The sequence below is a fragment of the Amblyomma mixtum genome, chromosome 1 (genome assembly GCF_055824585.1).
Source record: "Amblyomma mixtum isolate Tamu chromosome 1, ASM5582458v1, whole genome shotgun sequence".
Classification (NCBI taxonomy): domain Eukaryota; kingdom Metazoa; phylum Arthropoda; class Arachnida; order Ixodida; family Ixodidae; genus Amblyomma; species Amblyomma mixtum.
The window spans coordinates 305740759-305757599 of NC_143012.1; the positions used below are offsets into that span (position 1 = coordinate 305740759).

Here is a 16841-nt window from a genome sequence, read left to right on the forward strand (position 1 = left end):
AAAGGGCTGCCAGCATCACCGTCTCCAATTTCCTAGACTCTGACCGCACCGGGGACAATAGGACCTGTGGCCCAACAGCGTCAACGCCAACAACGCGAAAATCTCTCTTGAGTGTCCGCGCCGAGATAAAGCCCCGAATCATGGCTGTGAACAGATGGTGATGGGCGAATAAGGAGAACGGGGGAAAGCTCCAGAGAAAGAAGAAAAAAGCCCCGGGAAGAGAAAAGCGCAGCGCCTCGCCTGCCGTTGGCGTGCTTGCCTGTCACCGCGACATTACGTCTTCCCAGCTATTGTTTGTTTACGCTCGGTACTAAACGACGCGAGCCGGCTGTGCCATCACTCCAATCTCCTCGGAGCCACAACACAGCGAGCAACAAAAGCAGTCACGTGGTCCGTTTTGCGCTTCTATTATTTTCTCCTCATTTCGTTTCTTGTCGCGCTCTTTTATTTTCCTGCTGCTCGCGCGAAGGACCTCGATCGATTGCGCGACTTTAGCATGCGTGAGCACGCCAGGTGCACGCGCACTCTGCGCCACGTTCTACGGTAGTTGCGGGCACTGTTGTGGACGCTGCAGGTGGGGTGGTCTATTCTATATGGCACACTCACTCACTCACTCACTCACTCACTCACTCACTCACTCACTCACTCACTCACTCACTCACTCACTCACTCACTCACTCACTCACTCACTCACTCACTCACTCACTCACTCACTCACTCACTCACTCACTCACTCACTCACTCACTCACTCACTCACTCACTCACTCACTCACTCACTCACTCACTCACTCACTCACTCACTCACTCACTCACTCACTCACTCACTCACTCACTCACTCACTCACTCACTCACTCACTCACTCACTCACTCACTCACTCACTCACTCACTCACTCACTCACTCACCCACCCACTCACTCACTCACTCACTCACTCACTCACTCACTCACTCACTCACTCACTCACTCACTCACTCACTCACTCACTCACTCACTCACTCACTCACTCACTCACTCACTCACTCACTCACTCACTCACTCACTCACTCACTCACTCACTCACTCATATCGTAGCTCCCTCCTTCCTCTTTCTCTAACCCTCCTTCCCTCCGTCTTCACAGCTATTTCTCACACCAGCAAAATGTTAACGGATAGTGACTGCTTAGCACCGAATGATAGCGTGGAGCACGCCCACAAACCGACTTCACTGTCTACTGAGTTGCGCAACGCTTTTCGCATGCAGAACTCTTCCAATACCTTCACCATGCTGCCCAGAACTGCTGGGACGCGTCGCGAGACGGTTGCCTACTTTTCCGTTCACTTACACGTCACGGTGCGAAGCGACGGTGTGTCGGAACCACCGGGCTGTGTGTGTGCGGAGACCGTCCGGGGCGATGGCCGGACGATGGCGCATCTCCCCCTTCTTGAACCCACGCGGGAGATGAGAACGATTATGATCGTCCTTATGTTCTCGCTTTAATTCGCCATTATCCTCCAAGGCCAGACTGAGAAGGAAATCAAGAAGATATACTAAGAGGCAAGATGCAGCCGTGGCAATGTAGTTGAAAAGTTGTCAGGCCGGAATGAAACGCGAACACGCATATGTCATACATTTCTGCTTTGCAGCGAGATATTCCTTTACAACCTATTTTCGAATATGCATTTCAGCAGGGCCTTTACCCAGACACATGAATCAGGCTAGTTGTACACTTCAGCTGCAAGTAGGCAGGTAAAATATTTTGTTTTCTTGACATGCTCTGTTCGCGTTTCATTCCGGCCTGACTGTTTTTGCCGAAACTAACCGGGCAACGGCGGTTGCTTTCTTAGCCGCGTAGCGAAATATTTATAGCGGCCCTCAAGCCCTGGATCTGTGTAAAGTGAGGTGAACCCTTGCCCTCACGTTTTGACACCTGTCGGTCTCTTGGGGTGTAGTAACGGTTCTGCCATACGGTTGAGAAGCAAATACCTGTTGCTCGGTTACTTTTGGTAAAAGGGGTGCCTACTTACTTGCCACGGAGGCTCAGTGGCTATGGAACAGTCTTTTCTTTTACTTTTTGACGTTAGACGGCACTGCGATCACATGTTTTCGAAGATCATGCCTTTGTGCTCGAAAGACCTGGGAGGGGCCTCCAAGGCTCTCAGCGGCAAAGGCGCAACATTTGTGCCGTGTAGAAGCACTCATTAAACATAAAGACCTGATTCTCAAAGGCATTTGCGGCGCCCCTGTGACAGCGGTATAACTCAGGAGTCATAACTAAATCTTAGAGAAGTGTCGAGCATCCTCCATGCAAGGAGAAGTTAAAACGGCGTACAATCACACCAGGCTACGTATCCAGCCGTTTCATAAGTAACCCGCGCCCGAGAGAACATACGCACAAATGCCGATATGCACACGAAAAGCTTAGCGATGCTGCTGCTGAAATGCCTTACTAGCGATTGTACGCAGAATCCCCCGTATTCTGTTCGCACTATGCTGCTCTGCGCCCGCTACGTCTTCATCTTCCTTTTTCCAAGCACCTCCTGTGCAAAACGGACAACCTATCGGTATCGTACCTACGCCTTCACGTATAGCATATGACATACGTGTCCACGTATAGAGCGTACGCTTGTAACTACATGGGTGATTTCAGTTGTTGTCCACTTGTGTTTGGCCACGAATTGTTATCCTGGCGCACTTTCAGTAACCCCACTCGAGAAAAAAAAAAAACAATGGCCAGAAGGAACGCAGGAAAGAATTGAAATCGCTGAAAGTATGGCGACCAGTATTACGTACTATATGAAGTAAAACGTCCAGTGAAATACTTTGTTCTCAGAGAGGGAACAAGATAATAAAAATATGCGCGAATATACCGCTGAGCGAATTGTTGATCATCATCTCTCCCCCGTCCGTTGTTTTACGCTGCGCACCAACGCCCAGAGTACTAAGGGCCGTCGTATAGCCACTCCAATGCGCAGTGCTTATCAAATTGCAGTGCCTCGCTCTTCTGTCGTGCACGTTAACTTTCCGCACAGCGCTTGCAGCGCCCACTGTGCCAGCGTTTTCGACGCAGTGACATCTACAGAGCGTTCGATTGTGGCTGCACACGCATGCTTTGAGTACGCACCGAAAGCTTTGTCGATCGAGCCTGCACTGCCCTGAGGCGACGGTGCGGTGCCGCCTCTGCTGACAGCGCGTCTGGCCAGGACCTCTGTGTGCGCGTACATTAGAAAGGGCAGGGTGAGTGGTGGTGCGCAATTTTCACGGGAATGTGCTTACATACTCTCCTCTCATTAAGACCCGTCCGCGTAGCGGTGCGACAACGAAGGCGTTGCTTGCTCTGGTGGGAGCAACCCGACAATACTCTGATGTAGTGTTTCTAGTGCATGAAAGCACTCACTTGCTCACTCATTATCTTTTGCTTAATCACTGCCTCAATCGCTCATTCCCTCCCTCCCTCCCCCTTCCTTCCTCCCTAACTCAATATTTCTCACTCATTCCATCACTCGCTCACTCACGCCATACCTTGCTCTAACTTCCTTTCACACGCTTACTCTCTCACTGCTAGCTCATTCACTTACCGCCTTTCTCACTCTTTCACTCACACTCAGTCATTACCTCACTCACTCACTCACTCACTCACTCACTCACTCACTCACTCACTCACTCACTCACTCACTCACTCACTCACTCACTCACTCACTCACTCACTCACTCACTCACTCACTCACTCACTCACTCACTCACTCACTCACTCACTCACTCACTCACTCACTCACTCACTCACTCACTCACTCACTCACTCACTCACTCACTCACTCACTCACTCACTCACTCACTCACTCACTCACTCACTCACTCACTCACTCACTCACTCACTCACTCACTCACTCACTCACTCACTCACTCACTCACTCACTCACTCAAAGAATGAATGAATACTGACATCCTATCCCTAGCTTCTCCCTTCTTTCATACCAGAAATATGTGACGGGTAATGCGCAGGGAGCTTTTGAGCGTATGTTGGATGGAGATGAACTTTTCTGACCCGACGAAATTTAATGCGATTCTACATTGATTGCACTCTATAATAACCTTTGCTGGCATAGGCATATGAGTGACGCCGCAGTCACTTGATAGAGTTGCTTTCCCCATACATGATCATCTCGGTTAGCCTCCGCTGCAAATGACACCAAATGCGGTATTGTGTTAGCAGTCAGCTTCGAAGTCACATAACGCTCTTTTCGTTTAATGGTGTTTCAGGATTCGGCTCGTTTGTGATGCTTTCATCGCTTTTTTTTGCTTGTATGCCATGGTAAGGAGAGGAGCCGATCTACGCAGCCGCTCACTTTTCAAGCATTATATGCGGTGTGTAACCTACAGTAAACCTTAGTTGTAGACATGCTGATTCTGTCGTCGTCTCCAGGTTACTCGTTGAACTTAGCAAAGCGCAATTAAAAAACAGGGACATAGAAGAAGAAGCACACAGTCCTGTGTACTTCTTCTATGTCCCTGTTTTTTAATTGCGCTTTGCTAAGTTCAACATGTATTACCAATTGGCCCAACTTTCTGCATTGCCAGATTACTCGGTCGTAATGATTGTGCAAGTCGAGAAATGCATGACTTCCAACTAGAAGCTTATACTGCATATTTTGCTACATGCGGTAACCATCGCGTGCTATCTCATTATGGAGCACGAAATAGTAAGAGCTGCAAAGCTGGCTATGCTATTGGACAAAGAATTGCAAGAACACGGTGCAGTTTATAGCAATGAAACAGCGCGAGAAACGGGACATGAAGACAAGAAGCAGCAAACTCACGCAGCGCCGAAATTACAACTGAGTGTATCTCATGCAATCTCGCAGTAAATACAGAAAGCATACAACACTAGCAAAGACAACATAAATCCAATACTGTCACACTTACTCGTCCACGTCTAAGAAGCCTACCTCTTTCTTCGCTAGGCGAAGCGAAGGCCCGCTCAAGCACTGGTCACTTCTTTTGTGAATAACAAAAGCTTCGTATAGTTCTCGCGTTCTCTGACTTGCTTGAGTGCGAAGCACTTTGCATTGTTCAAACTGAGGAATGTAGTTGCATTGTGTCACATGCTTGGTAGTGCAATTCCACTGCATATTTCTGACATCGCTTGCGGGATCTTTTAATCTGACATTTACGCAACGGCCGGTCTGGTCGACATAAGTGGCACCACATAGAGTAATTTCATCGATGACTCTGCTTTTGCATTCAACCAGCTGTGTCACGTGCTTCGTGCCACACTCTTCCCGTCTTTGCTTCTCCCAGTTCACTTTCTTGCACAACTTGCCCAACTTGTTTGGTGCGGAAAACACCAGACGCACATCGCCTCGTCCCACAACCTTCTTCGGTCGATGGCTCTAGCCACGAACGTAGGGGATTGCCGCTCTCTTGGCCGAACTTCTTCCACAGTAAGAGTGCAGCACAAAGCACGTGACACAATTTGTTGAATGCAAAATTAGAGTCATCTACGAAATTCCTTTCGAAGAGATAGACTTCTTAGGCACAGACCAGTAAGTGTGAAAATATTGGGTTGAAGTTGTTTTTACTTGTGTTGATGTCTTCTGTATTTATTGCCATATCGCAAGGATACACTTGCGTGTAAGTTCGGCTCTGTGTTCGTCGCTTCTTGCCTTCCTGTCCCGTTTGTCGAGCCGTTTGATTGCTATAATCACGGACCAACTGACCAAAAAATCTTCCCTTTTACAGTAAAGTTGCTTATATCGCAACCAACTTCCACTTCTGTGCCTTGCAGCTCTTCAAACGTCTCGCTACCAACATTGCAGCTCTCCTCTTCCAGTCTGTAGCCTATCAGCCATCTCCACCCAAGCTTCTTTAAATCGTTGTATCGAGTTGCCCGGGCAGGTAAATAAGTCAGTCGACTCCGCGTTAAAGTGCTTGCATGTGGAAGGAGATAGCGAGCACTCACCTGTCCGACGACAGCTCGCGCTAAGCGCCAGCGGCGGCCGCCGCGTTTCCGTGTGGCGCGTCTACGCGCGCGCGCTAGCGCTAGCGTCGTCGGCGCTTTCGGCCGGGCTGCACTTCGATCGGCCCGCGCAAGTACAGCACAGCACGCTCGCGCCCGTCAGACGCTGTCGGGCGCGCGGACGCACCGGACGCAGGCTGCGCACCTGCTCCCCCCCCGTCCGACTGCTCTAGGAGCCCCGGCTTGACCCGTCATCGGATTTCTCGGCACGTCGTGGCGCAACATACGGGAACGCTAGTGCTTCAGAAGCAGCCACCGCAGAGTCATCTGTAAAGTGCCGCTGTGACCCGGAGAAGTCAACGTCGTTCCATCTGGCGTAAACTTGAATACGAAAGACTGAAACGAAACGTTCGTGAGTTGAGTGAAAACTTCCTCGTGGTTCGTGCTCTTCGGCCGAATCGAATTTCTTCGCCAGTGATTCCGCGGATAGATTTCTGAAAGTGACGGCAGCTGAGTGAACAATACGGAGGACGGTCGTGCCGGATGTGTGTAACTTTGTGGACAGAGTTCGTGGTGGAACACGCTCTGTGATCATTTCTCTCGTTTTTGCACGGATCAGTTGAACCAGGTGTGTGTGTGTGGAAAGGAACCTAACGAAGCGCGTGTGTACTGTTTTGTTGGATTCTCCGCCGCAGCTAACTGCAGCGTTTTAAAGGGTAAAATTTTTGCGTCGGTGTTGGGAACGGTGACAGGAAGACTTCAGGGGCGTAAGGTCTTCCCTACGGGATCAGTGTAAACGTTCTGCACGCTAAAGCTTACTTCACTTTGTTGAGAGAAAAATCCGACATGAGGTCAGTAAAATTGGTGCCGGTCCGAAACGAAGGCATTTAAACGTTAAAAAAGTTTGTATTCGGTTTTTTTTTATATTCGGCAACACTAAAGCTTCGCAGTTGAAAATCGCACGAGTTCCATCCGTTCGCGAGGGACAGGACCTAACTTCGGACGTTTAGAACTTCAGATGAGTTTGCGCAAATTTACTCTGCACATTACTCTTCAGCAAAATATCCGGTGACATATACCACGCTTGACGAACGGCTACAAGCTATAAGAGAACAAAATTCGCCTGTGACTAAATATAAGTAATTCCCGACTAGATAAAGACTATTCTCAACATTACTGAGTTGGATGGAGAAACGCTAGAAGAAAGTAGTATCAGAGATAACATTATCCGTCTCCAGCGCGTACATTTGAGACCGACCGCAGAACTTTAGCCGTGACGCCTAATATTAAGCGGGACAATTGCGGGCGGCCCGTAAACGCTTCGCGGTAAATGCCGTAGCGTCGCACATTATGAGCCCGCACTGGCGTTCATTTCACGCGGTCACTTTCGCTGTTTCCGCCGCTCGACCATAATACACGTTTCGGGCAATCAATACGCCTGTCCCGTAGAAAGGGCTAGGCGACAGCGACTTTGCCCTACCCGCCCCATTTACTATTACCGCTACAATCCATATATATTTCTTACTCAACTGCTCTGAAAAAAAGAAAATGACAAACTGGGAATACGCGAGATAAAAGCGGTCAGGTGAGGCTGTCAGCGCCGATTTTGGTGTTGGTGAAGGCAGGGAGACATCGACCAGTCACGAGACGTGTGGCGAAACGTGAGCGGTTGCGCTGCTGTAATGACTGCTAGTGGACGCAGTTCTGCACTAAAAGGTGTACAGGTAGCAATCTGATAGCGTTCGCAAGGGAGGACGGGGTGAGGAGAGTGAAAGAAACCTGTCTTCGTAAAAGTTTAATGGTTCTTGCTTTACGCCTACCGAAGAAGGGGCGCGTCGTAAGGAACGGATCGTTGGCAGGGAAGGAGAATTTCATCAGTGATACCTCTGTCGCTCGCCTAAACGAGCTTCGACACGAATGAGACGGCACGCTTCAATTATCTCGGTGTCGTTCGCTCGGAAATCTGATCCTGTGAACTTTGACGGTGCGAGTGAACTTTGTGCCGAGCATTACGGGGCTGCTGATATGCGCTTTTTACTCGTCTTGAGAAAGTTTTTGATGTAGGATCGAGTAAAAAGAGGACTGCGCGAATTTTGAAAGCGAGGAGAAACTCACGCAAGTATATCGTGGTACGTTAACCCGACTCAGAGGGGAACACGGTAGGCTGCAGTTTAACTTTGAAGTTTAACCGAAACTAAGGTTTCCTTGAAAAAATAGGTGGCTTGAAAGGATAAAGTAACTGTTTCCTGACATTAAAGATTTATTGTACTAGTTCAAGAATTAGGCTAGCCGTGAACTCATGTGTGCATAAAAATTTTGGCATGACAAGAGCTCAGACAACGTAACATTACATCAAAACTTTCGCGATATCTTTGCCTAGGTTACACACTAAACGGCTTCCAAGTTGTCCTAGACACACCATTCTGGCCATCATTGAAGGGCTTTAGTAGCTGGTGCAAGAAAGTAAAACTGCATTGTTTTGAGGGCGGGTACTTCGTGCAAACTCTTCAACCCCTCATGGGAAGGAATAAGAGAAAGCGTGTGAGGTGCGACAGATCAGTTCGACATTCTCCGAAGTCAGAGATAACTGTGAAAGTATAGTCCCAACAAGGCTAGAACCCGAACTGCTCCTGCGTGACGTTGACGCTAAGTAACGACATCGTAAAGCGGCAGCACTGAAGCCGCGAAGGGAAGACGTCCACAAAGTTCGTCAAGGTCCACGAAGGAAGACACTATCGGGGAGAGTGACATAAACGCGCAGGAACGCGAGCACCATGCATCGTCGTCGTCCCGCCGCAGCGGGGCTGAGGTGTGCCGATCATCCCGTGTGAGCGCGAGGCGGAGCCGCGCCTTAAAGCCATGTCAATGTTGGTCCGCAAGGGAACCATGCTGCACCGCAAGGGCAGCCGACGCTCTTCGCAGCCCAACCTGCGCCGTGCGAGCATCGCGGTCACCGGCGTCCCGTCGCCCTCGTCGCGCCGCCAGTCGATGGCGGTGCCCGCCTGGTCTCCTGCGGCGGCCGGCAGCTCCTCGTCGCTCAGCCCGAGGCACAGCCTGCAGCCCGGCGCCACGTCGCCCCGAGGCAGTCTGACGCCCGTGTCGCCCGTGGCGGGGCCCTCGGACCTGCAGCTGTCCGCGCTGGGCTCGGCGCGCTGCGTGACGGTGGCCACGCCGACGGGAGCCGCCATCAGGTCGCCCCGGGTCTCACCCAGGCCCTCGCCACGGGCGTCGCCGCGCAGCTCGCTGTCCGTGCCCGAAGGGGAAGAGCGCAGGCGATCCAGCTGCACGGTGAGTGCTCCGCCCACATCCTTCTCTGGCTTTACAGGGAAAGATAAACGAGAGATGGCTTCTACAAGTGCGCTGTTCGCCCACGCTCACGTGGCAGCCACGCATGTCCGGAACCTGATAGCTCCCGCTAGCAGTTCGTACTGCACTGAGTTTTTACCGCAGAGCTCTCCACGAGCATCCCCCGTAGCGTTTCAGAACCGCACATATATAGAGGCACGCGAACTCAATGGGACAAGGGCTGATAGCCTGGTCGCAACAGTATGGTAACTTCTCTAATAATAAGGGAGTAATTACTCATTGACGTCCACCCAAGCGCAGCCATACGGCTACAAAGGAAAGCTATACAGCTTTCTCAGAAAGTGTCCGGGGTTCAAACCCGGGATCATCGCTTGGGGGATTCCCCTAAATATTTGGTCAACACTGTTCTCTAATAACGTTTTCATAAGTATTCACAGTTGGAAAGACTGAACATAGGTTCTGTGCTAATTACTAGAGTGCGATCTTTCCGTTGTGGCTGTAGCGAGAATGCGTGACCCTCCGATTTTAAGGCTCACAAACCGAGTTCCTGAGTTCGCCTTCTGTATGGAGCTTGTTATTGTGTTCGGCTGTCTGACTTGTGCGAGTCTGCGGGTACTCCTAATTAAACATTTTAGCGTTGAGAGCGCTGAGAGCGGGACGATCAACGCGTCGGATTGGCTGCGCCCTCTAAAATCGTGGATATTCTTATAGCTTCCAGTTTCATGGCGTGTAGCGGAAGTCAGGATGCGCTACGATTGCGCCGAAACTAAGCTGAACCTGGTTTGGAAGCATCTGCTTTAATTAATCCTCTGCAGTTTAGGAATGCCGGCCAAACCACTGCCGTGAAGAAGTAGGTGGAGGGATTATGCAGATTTCGCGTCGCAGCGGCCACTAACTGAACTAAAATCCGTCACTGCAGAGTCATATAACACTGGTTGGACTCTGTGGAGACCCACTGTTTGCCCCAGATAGATCGGTGTATGAGCGCGCATTGCAGTCGTGCATTGCGTCATCATCATGCATTTCAACAGATCTTCAATACATGCAAGTAAGTAATGGGCTACTAGGCGAGGTCAGATTAGGCCAATTTTTACAAACGTAATAACACTTCTGTCGTCAGGCGGAAACGATTAATTTTAATCTCTCCATTCAACGATAGGCTGTTGACATCAGCAGAGTCGAGTGAGGCCAGTTGGTGCCTCAGCTTAAAATCATCTAGGGCTGTTTTGGAAAGCAGGACTGGGGTAGGGGAAAAAAACAAGTCAGGCACTACTAACAACTGCTCACTTTCTATGGAAAGAAGCTAAACTCAAAAAATGAATTACATGTGTAAGAAAGTAGTGAAGTAATTAGGGTCAATACATACTTTATCGGCATGTTAAAATATCAGCCCCTAATAAGCCTAAGATTATTAGCGGTGCAAGTAGACAAGAAAATAAAATCGCGAACGTCATCTGCAGAAACTACTAACCACAGCGATGGTGAAAAGTGAGATAATTCGATTCAAGTATAAGCAGAGCCCCAGTTTCACGACAAAATCTTTTTTGGTATCTCACAAAATGCTGGCTCACTTCTATCGCGATTTCACCGACTGTACTGCGCCGACTACAAGAACACCGGTGTGAGCTGAATTTCAACGTATATGGGAAAATCCGAGCTTGCAATATCCGTGTCATGCTATTTTGCAATGATGGATCTCAAACAAAGAAACCTTGTGTAGGCTACCTAATTATCTCGAACGAGAAGACTGGTGTATATGGGTTATATTGCTTCATCCCGCACTCATGCACTGCATCCACCACATCTACCACGCCTGCATCCACCACATCCATCCCTCTACAAAAGTGATCCGGTTGAGGTCGCTTGCGGGAGCCAGCGACATATGCTGCGGAATGTAATACGTATGGCCACAACGAAATGTCAAAGCGTTCCTTGAAACCCGTCCGCAAAGTTCAACTTACACCGTGTTCTGCGAAGAACGGCTTTGTCGCTATGGTGCTCAAAAAAACAGGAGCTCAGAAAGTACAGAACATATTCCTTTTCTCTCAGGCTTCGTCGTGCTAAGCTTCAAAGCGTGCTAAGTAAACGTATCCAGCTCCCTGCGAGGCTATAAATGGTCACAAAAAACAAATAGGGCGAACTCGCAAGATTACGAGCACACATCCGTCGTTTCTTGAGAATAACGCGTTTCTTCGTCGTATTCAGGGCCTGGCTCACGTTCTATCTTCGATTTGTTTCCTCAGCGGTGCGCGCCACGGAACGCATCGAGGACGGTCCAACGCTCGGTTTGTTTCGAAAGTCGCTTGGGAGACGTACTGCGTCTTGCGTCCAGGCGCGCCGAATAACGCGTCCGGCTTTTCGACGGCGAAATATACGGCCGTCGACACGGGGCGGAAATTGCGTTTATGCAATATATATGTCAGTCCACACGTTTCTGCGCTGGGAGTGCGATGAAAAGGAATGGCGAATCCGGACGAGGAAGTGATGGATTACGTAAATCTCGTCCGCATACCAGCTGTGTCCATCTCTACGCTGATGCCTGCTTTTATGAGGGCGGGCATTTTATTCCTTGCTTCTGTGTTTTTTAGTGTGTTCTTTCCTTTTCATTAATAATTCTGATTTCCCACATAAAGGGGAAAAAATAATAGAATATGTTCCAGTGCCCGCCAACAGTGGAACTAAATAAATGGAATCTGTTTGCAATAAACTCTATAAACAAAGATAAAGAAAGCAGTGCGAACTGAATGGACAGCCCGTAAGATGACGACCGGGTGCGATGAAAAATGTACGAACGGACAAGCTTTCGATATGATGCGGGAAGCGTCAAGGGCGTGACAGCACGTCTTCGTGGCTGTAAGAAAAAGAAAGTATTAAGGAAAGGGAAAGAAACGGAAGTGGAAAGATTAGCTGCGCGATGTGAGAATTATTGACACGAAAACGTGGTTTCATATAGGGTGTACACCAAATGCAGCGCCAACAGCAAAACGGATCGGCGGCTTCAAAGAGACGGGGAAATGTCACCCCGACTTCAAAGCGCCGCCTTCTAGCTATAAACACTTGGAAGAATGCCGCCCCGTCGTCGTAGCGATTAGCTTACTCGTAGCGTCCAGCCTGTTGCTGAAACCTCTGTGGCGTACTCTTACAGTGCAACAGCGTTTTGTCTCCGATATATTTTACACACCTGCTTGGCAGTCAAGCAACTATAGGCACGCCTCCCCTCTACCTCTTTTTCCTGGTTTCGGTCTCTCTCACTGTTTCTGACACACGCACAGAACGTTGACTCAGATGAACGGAATCTAAAGGTTGATTGCTCTGACGACACTTTACGCATCGATGAAAATGCTTTATAGATACACACAACGCGATATTGACTTATTATGGTTACCTGAGGTGACTCTAAACAATCATAGTCCAGAAGGTTTGCTCAAGATTTCTAGAAGGTTTGGGCAAAATAGGATGAAGCTGGCTGCAACGCTTTCAGTGTATTCGTGTGCAGGTATTCCAATTATACGTGATGGTTTTCATTCTTCGTATTGCAATGCTATGGTGCTCGCACGGGGAGTCAGACGTGCTGCTCGTCGGCTCCGGCGATTTTCAGCCGGAGCAGCGGAAGTTTCCGCCTGACCCTAGCAAGATCCTCCCCAACGTGCACCGAAAGCTGTCGGGAACATCTGGACACCAGTTTTTTTCAAGGTGGGCCCGGTTAAACCCCTTTTTCGGGCAACACATGGCCCGATCGGGCCGGTGGCGCGGCTAGGCCTAACGCCCGAACCGGTACCCGGCACATCGGGGCCTCTGGCCACTGACGCCAGTATGGCTGCTACTCAAATCTCCTGCCGAGGCTACGACCCCGAGAACATGCACTGGACAACGGTTAACCCAGCGGCAACCGAAGGCCCAGTTTCGGCAACGGTTACCCCAGCGGCAACCGGAGGCCCAGATTCGGCAAGATTTCGCAGCGCCGCGTTGAACGCCGCAGTGCTGCGCCGAGCGCAAGACCAAGCTTTCAAGCCGGCGTCCGTAGACGCGGCCGGCGTTCACGCCGGAAACCAGCAGTCACCTGCCCCGCGCGCGGCGGGCCGCAGTCGGCGACTTCTCACGAAGTGGAAACCGCCTGTTATTCCCAAACCTGCTCCAGACGACTACGTCTCGTCATCAAGCCCCGGACCCGCGTCTCGTTGTACGAGACTTTCCAGGAGACCGGCTACGGCCGGGCGTTCACGGCTCTCCTGGGCACGCAACCCGCAACAGACCTTACCATAATACCGGTAAGAGAACAAAACCTCATTATTGTTCAGACTGCGAAACCTGAGCTAGCTGACCGTATCATCGGCGAATTTGAACTTAATGGACCCGACGGGAGGGTCTCCCTTGTGGGGCACCTGCGCCAAGACGGCAAGGACGTCTGCTACGGCGTCATTACCGTCCGTAACTCTGAAACTACGGACTCGCTCCGTACTAAGCTCCAATGGCGCTACGGCACCATCGTGGAAGTGCGAAAATTTGGGACATCCAACAAAGCGAGACTGACTTTCGCCGGAACAGAGAAGCCACGTTTCGTGCACTACGACTCGGAGCTTGTACAAGTTAGGCCTTACCAGCGCACCATTCCAGCCTGCCGACATTGCGGTGTGGTCGGCCACCGCGTGGACGCCTGCCCCGGCCAGAGGCTGGACCGGTGTGGCCTGTGCGGACAGCAGGCTCTACTCGTTGAGGGGGTGCGGGCCCCTCACCAGTGCAACCCAAAGTGTTCATTGTGCGGCGGGGCCCATGCCACGGGGGTCCCTGCGTGTACGGCTAAATATCGCGCTATCCAGCCCCCACATGCCGAGCGCGGGCGTAAATCGAAGCGGAACCGACGCAAGCGTGGCAAGCGTCGCCCGGACAAGCTGAAGGCCAAGGCTTTCGACCAAGCCATGGACCAGCCTGTGAATTCCTCTACCGGGAGCCAGGGAAAACCTCCAGCTGCGCCACCGCCGCCTCAAGCCGGTGCAGCGAAGCCCCTCGGACCTCCCCAGAACGGCGGCTCCAAGACGTGGGCAAACGTTGTCAAGCAACACTCCCAGGTGAGCGGCGCGAGCAGGGCAGCTTCTCCCTTCCCTCCCCCTTCCCAATCCCAACCTCGGCCAATCTCTGCCGAACAAAAAGAAATATCTGCTCTCCGCGAGCAGGTTGCAAATTTTCAAAAGCGTCTCGCAATAGCGGAGGCCCGCCAAAATTCCCCCAACCACACCTCTGCCTCACCCGCAGCAGAGGCAATGGAAAGCGACGCAACCCCTTCAGGGCAGGCTGCGCATGCCCTCACGGCACTCGAGGCGAGAGTGAGCGCGCTCGAAACTCAAGTGAACAACAGAATATCCGCATTGGAAACGCAAATCAATGCCACACTTACGGCGGCACTCAACAAAATTAGCCATCTTGCGGCATCTATCCCAAACCTCATAACCGCTCAGTTCGCTCAACTCACCCGCGCTCCCAAGCGCGCTGGCCCGCTCAAAACCTTCGCAGGCCGGCAGCTCAAAGCGTCTAGGCGTCGAATCGCCGGAGAAGAAGAAGAGGTCCCCTGTGCCATCCTCAGTATAGAGAACGCTCCTCTCTTTGGAGCCACTGGCTCTCAAGCCTCCTCTCTCCAAACTCACAACTCTACCCTTGATCATGGCGGGCACCCCTAGAAATAGGAAGCATCCGCGAAGCAATTCGATCCCTATTCAAATTGTACAGTGGAACTGTCGCGGATTCAAGGCACGCACAAAGCGAGCCGATCTACGCCTTTTCCTTACAACTTTCCCAGAATTACCTGCTGTGGTGGCCCTTCAGGAGCCAGGAAATGGCGCCACCCTTGCCAATTACACGGTGTACCAGCAGGATGCGCAGAGCTGCCTCTGCGTACATAAAAATTACACGGCCTCCCAGGTTGACCTGGATCTTAGCGCTAATTTCTCCCATGTAATGGTGACGATCCTTCCGCTACGCAAACAGGACCCCCCATTGCACATACTCAACATTTACTGTCCCCCAAAGCTACCAAATGTTACATTCGCAGATATCTTCAGCCGGGCTTTGAAGGTGGCGAATCGGGATCCCCTCATAATCGTTGGGGACTTTAATGCTCCCAGCACCTTATGGGGGTACACACGTGAAGAGAAACGCGGACGCAAGTTGGCGGAGCTTGTTTCCACACTGGGCCTTACTCTTCACACGGATCCCGCGCAACCCACTCGTATAGGTAACTCCGTTACACGCGATACGTGTCCGGACCTCACCTTTACGAAAAATATTCGCTATGCAGATTGGAGGAACACCGAGGAATCCCTCGGTAGCGACCACTGCATAATTACCACTACAATCCATACCAAGCCACTCACAAGACCACAGGCCAATGCAAAACTACCCGACTGGACCAAATTTAGGAGCAGCTACACCAATCCTCAATCGATAATGGACCAAGGATACTCAACGTGGTCCCAACACCTAGTATCCCACTTGAAATCAGTCGAGCAAAATGTTCAACTCTCAGAGGCGAGCCCGGCGGTGGATAACCACCTCCTCCACCTCTGGGAGGCACGACACAGCCTAGTCCGCCGCTGGCGTCGTCAAAAACACAATCGGAAACTCAAAATTCGCATCGCGGATATCACCCAACAGGCGGCACAATACGCGGCCCAACTCGCCGACTCCAATTGGGTGCACCGATGCAACACTGCAGCTCGGCAAATGTCGAGTCGGAGTACGTGGCGCCTCTTCCGCGCCCTTATTGATCCGGCACAAGCCCGTACTGAGACACAAAAACAGCTTCAAAGGGCTATACATAACTTCACTGGAGACACGGCCAAACTGGCCGATGCGCTCCGCGACAAATATTTGAGTATACACCAGGATCCCCGTGGTCAGGCGTACTCGTATGCAGGTTCCGAGAACGCGGATTTGGATCAACCGTTCCAGCTCCATGACCTAAAAGCGGCCCTGGCTAAAATGAAGCGAGGTACAGCACCAGGCCGGGACAAGGTGACGGTAAAGCTTATTGCCAACCTCCCAGATCCCGCCTACGAAACTCTCCTCGATTACTTCAACACTATCTGGATTGGAGGCACACCACTCCCCATAGATTGGAAAACGGCACTAGTAACTTTCATTCCCAAGCCAGGTAAAGCCATTAACACCGACAACCTCCGGCCCATCTCCCTCACCTCGTGTGTGGGGAAGCTGATGGAGACTATAGTCCGCGACAGATTGTCGGCTTTCCTGGAACAGCAAAACATTTTCGCAGACACCATGTACGGTTTCCGCCCACACCGGTCCGCACAAGATGTCCTGTTGCAACTTCACAAGGAGATTCTCGACCCCGTCGAGCACCCCAGCAATGATAAAGTAGTCGTCGCACTTGACCTGCGGGGGGCTTTCGACAATGTGACCCACGAGATCATCCTATCCCATTTGTCGCAAACAGACTGTGGGCGCAATACTTTCAATTATATCAAACAATTCCTTACAGATCGCCAATCCTATATCCGGCTGCAAGACACAGAATATGGCCCATATCAACTTGGCACACGAGGGACCCCACAGGGAGCTGTCCTCTCGCCATTACTATTTAATCTGG

General features: G+C 51.1%; 1 protein-coding gene across 2 annotated transcripts in view; it reads left to right on the top strand.

Moving 5' to 3' along the window:
• The first annotated feature begins 6059 nt into the window (after positions 1-6059).
• The window catches only part of LOC149372299 (uncharacterized), a 172676-nt gene continuing 161894 nt past the window's right edge, over positions 6060-16841 (top strand). The window contains exons 1-2 of one of the 2 annotated variants that reach the window (XM_089566752.1): positions 6060-6651; positions 8316-9223. In XM_089566752.1, the coding sequence (XP_089422878.1) occupies positions 8795-9223 (429 nt within the window). In that variant the 5' untranslated portion in view covers positions 6060-6651; positions 8316-8794. Of the gene's footprint in view, positions 9224-16841 lie in introns of both variants that reach the window. The other variant, XM_089566751.1, reaches the window with a different exon arrangement.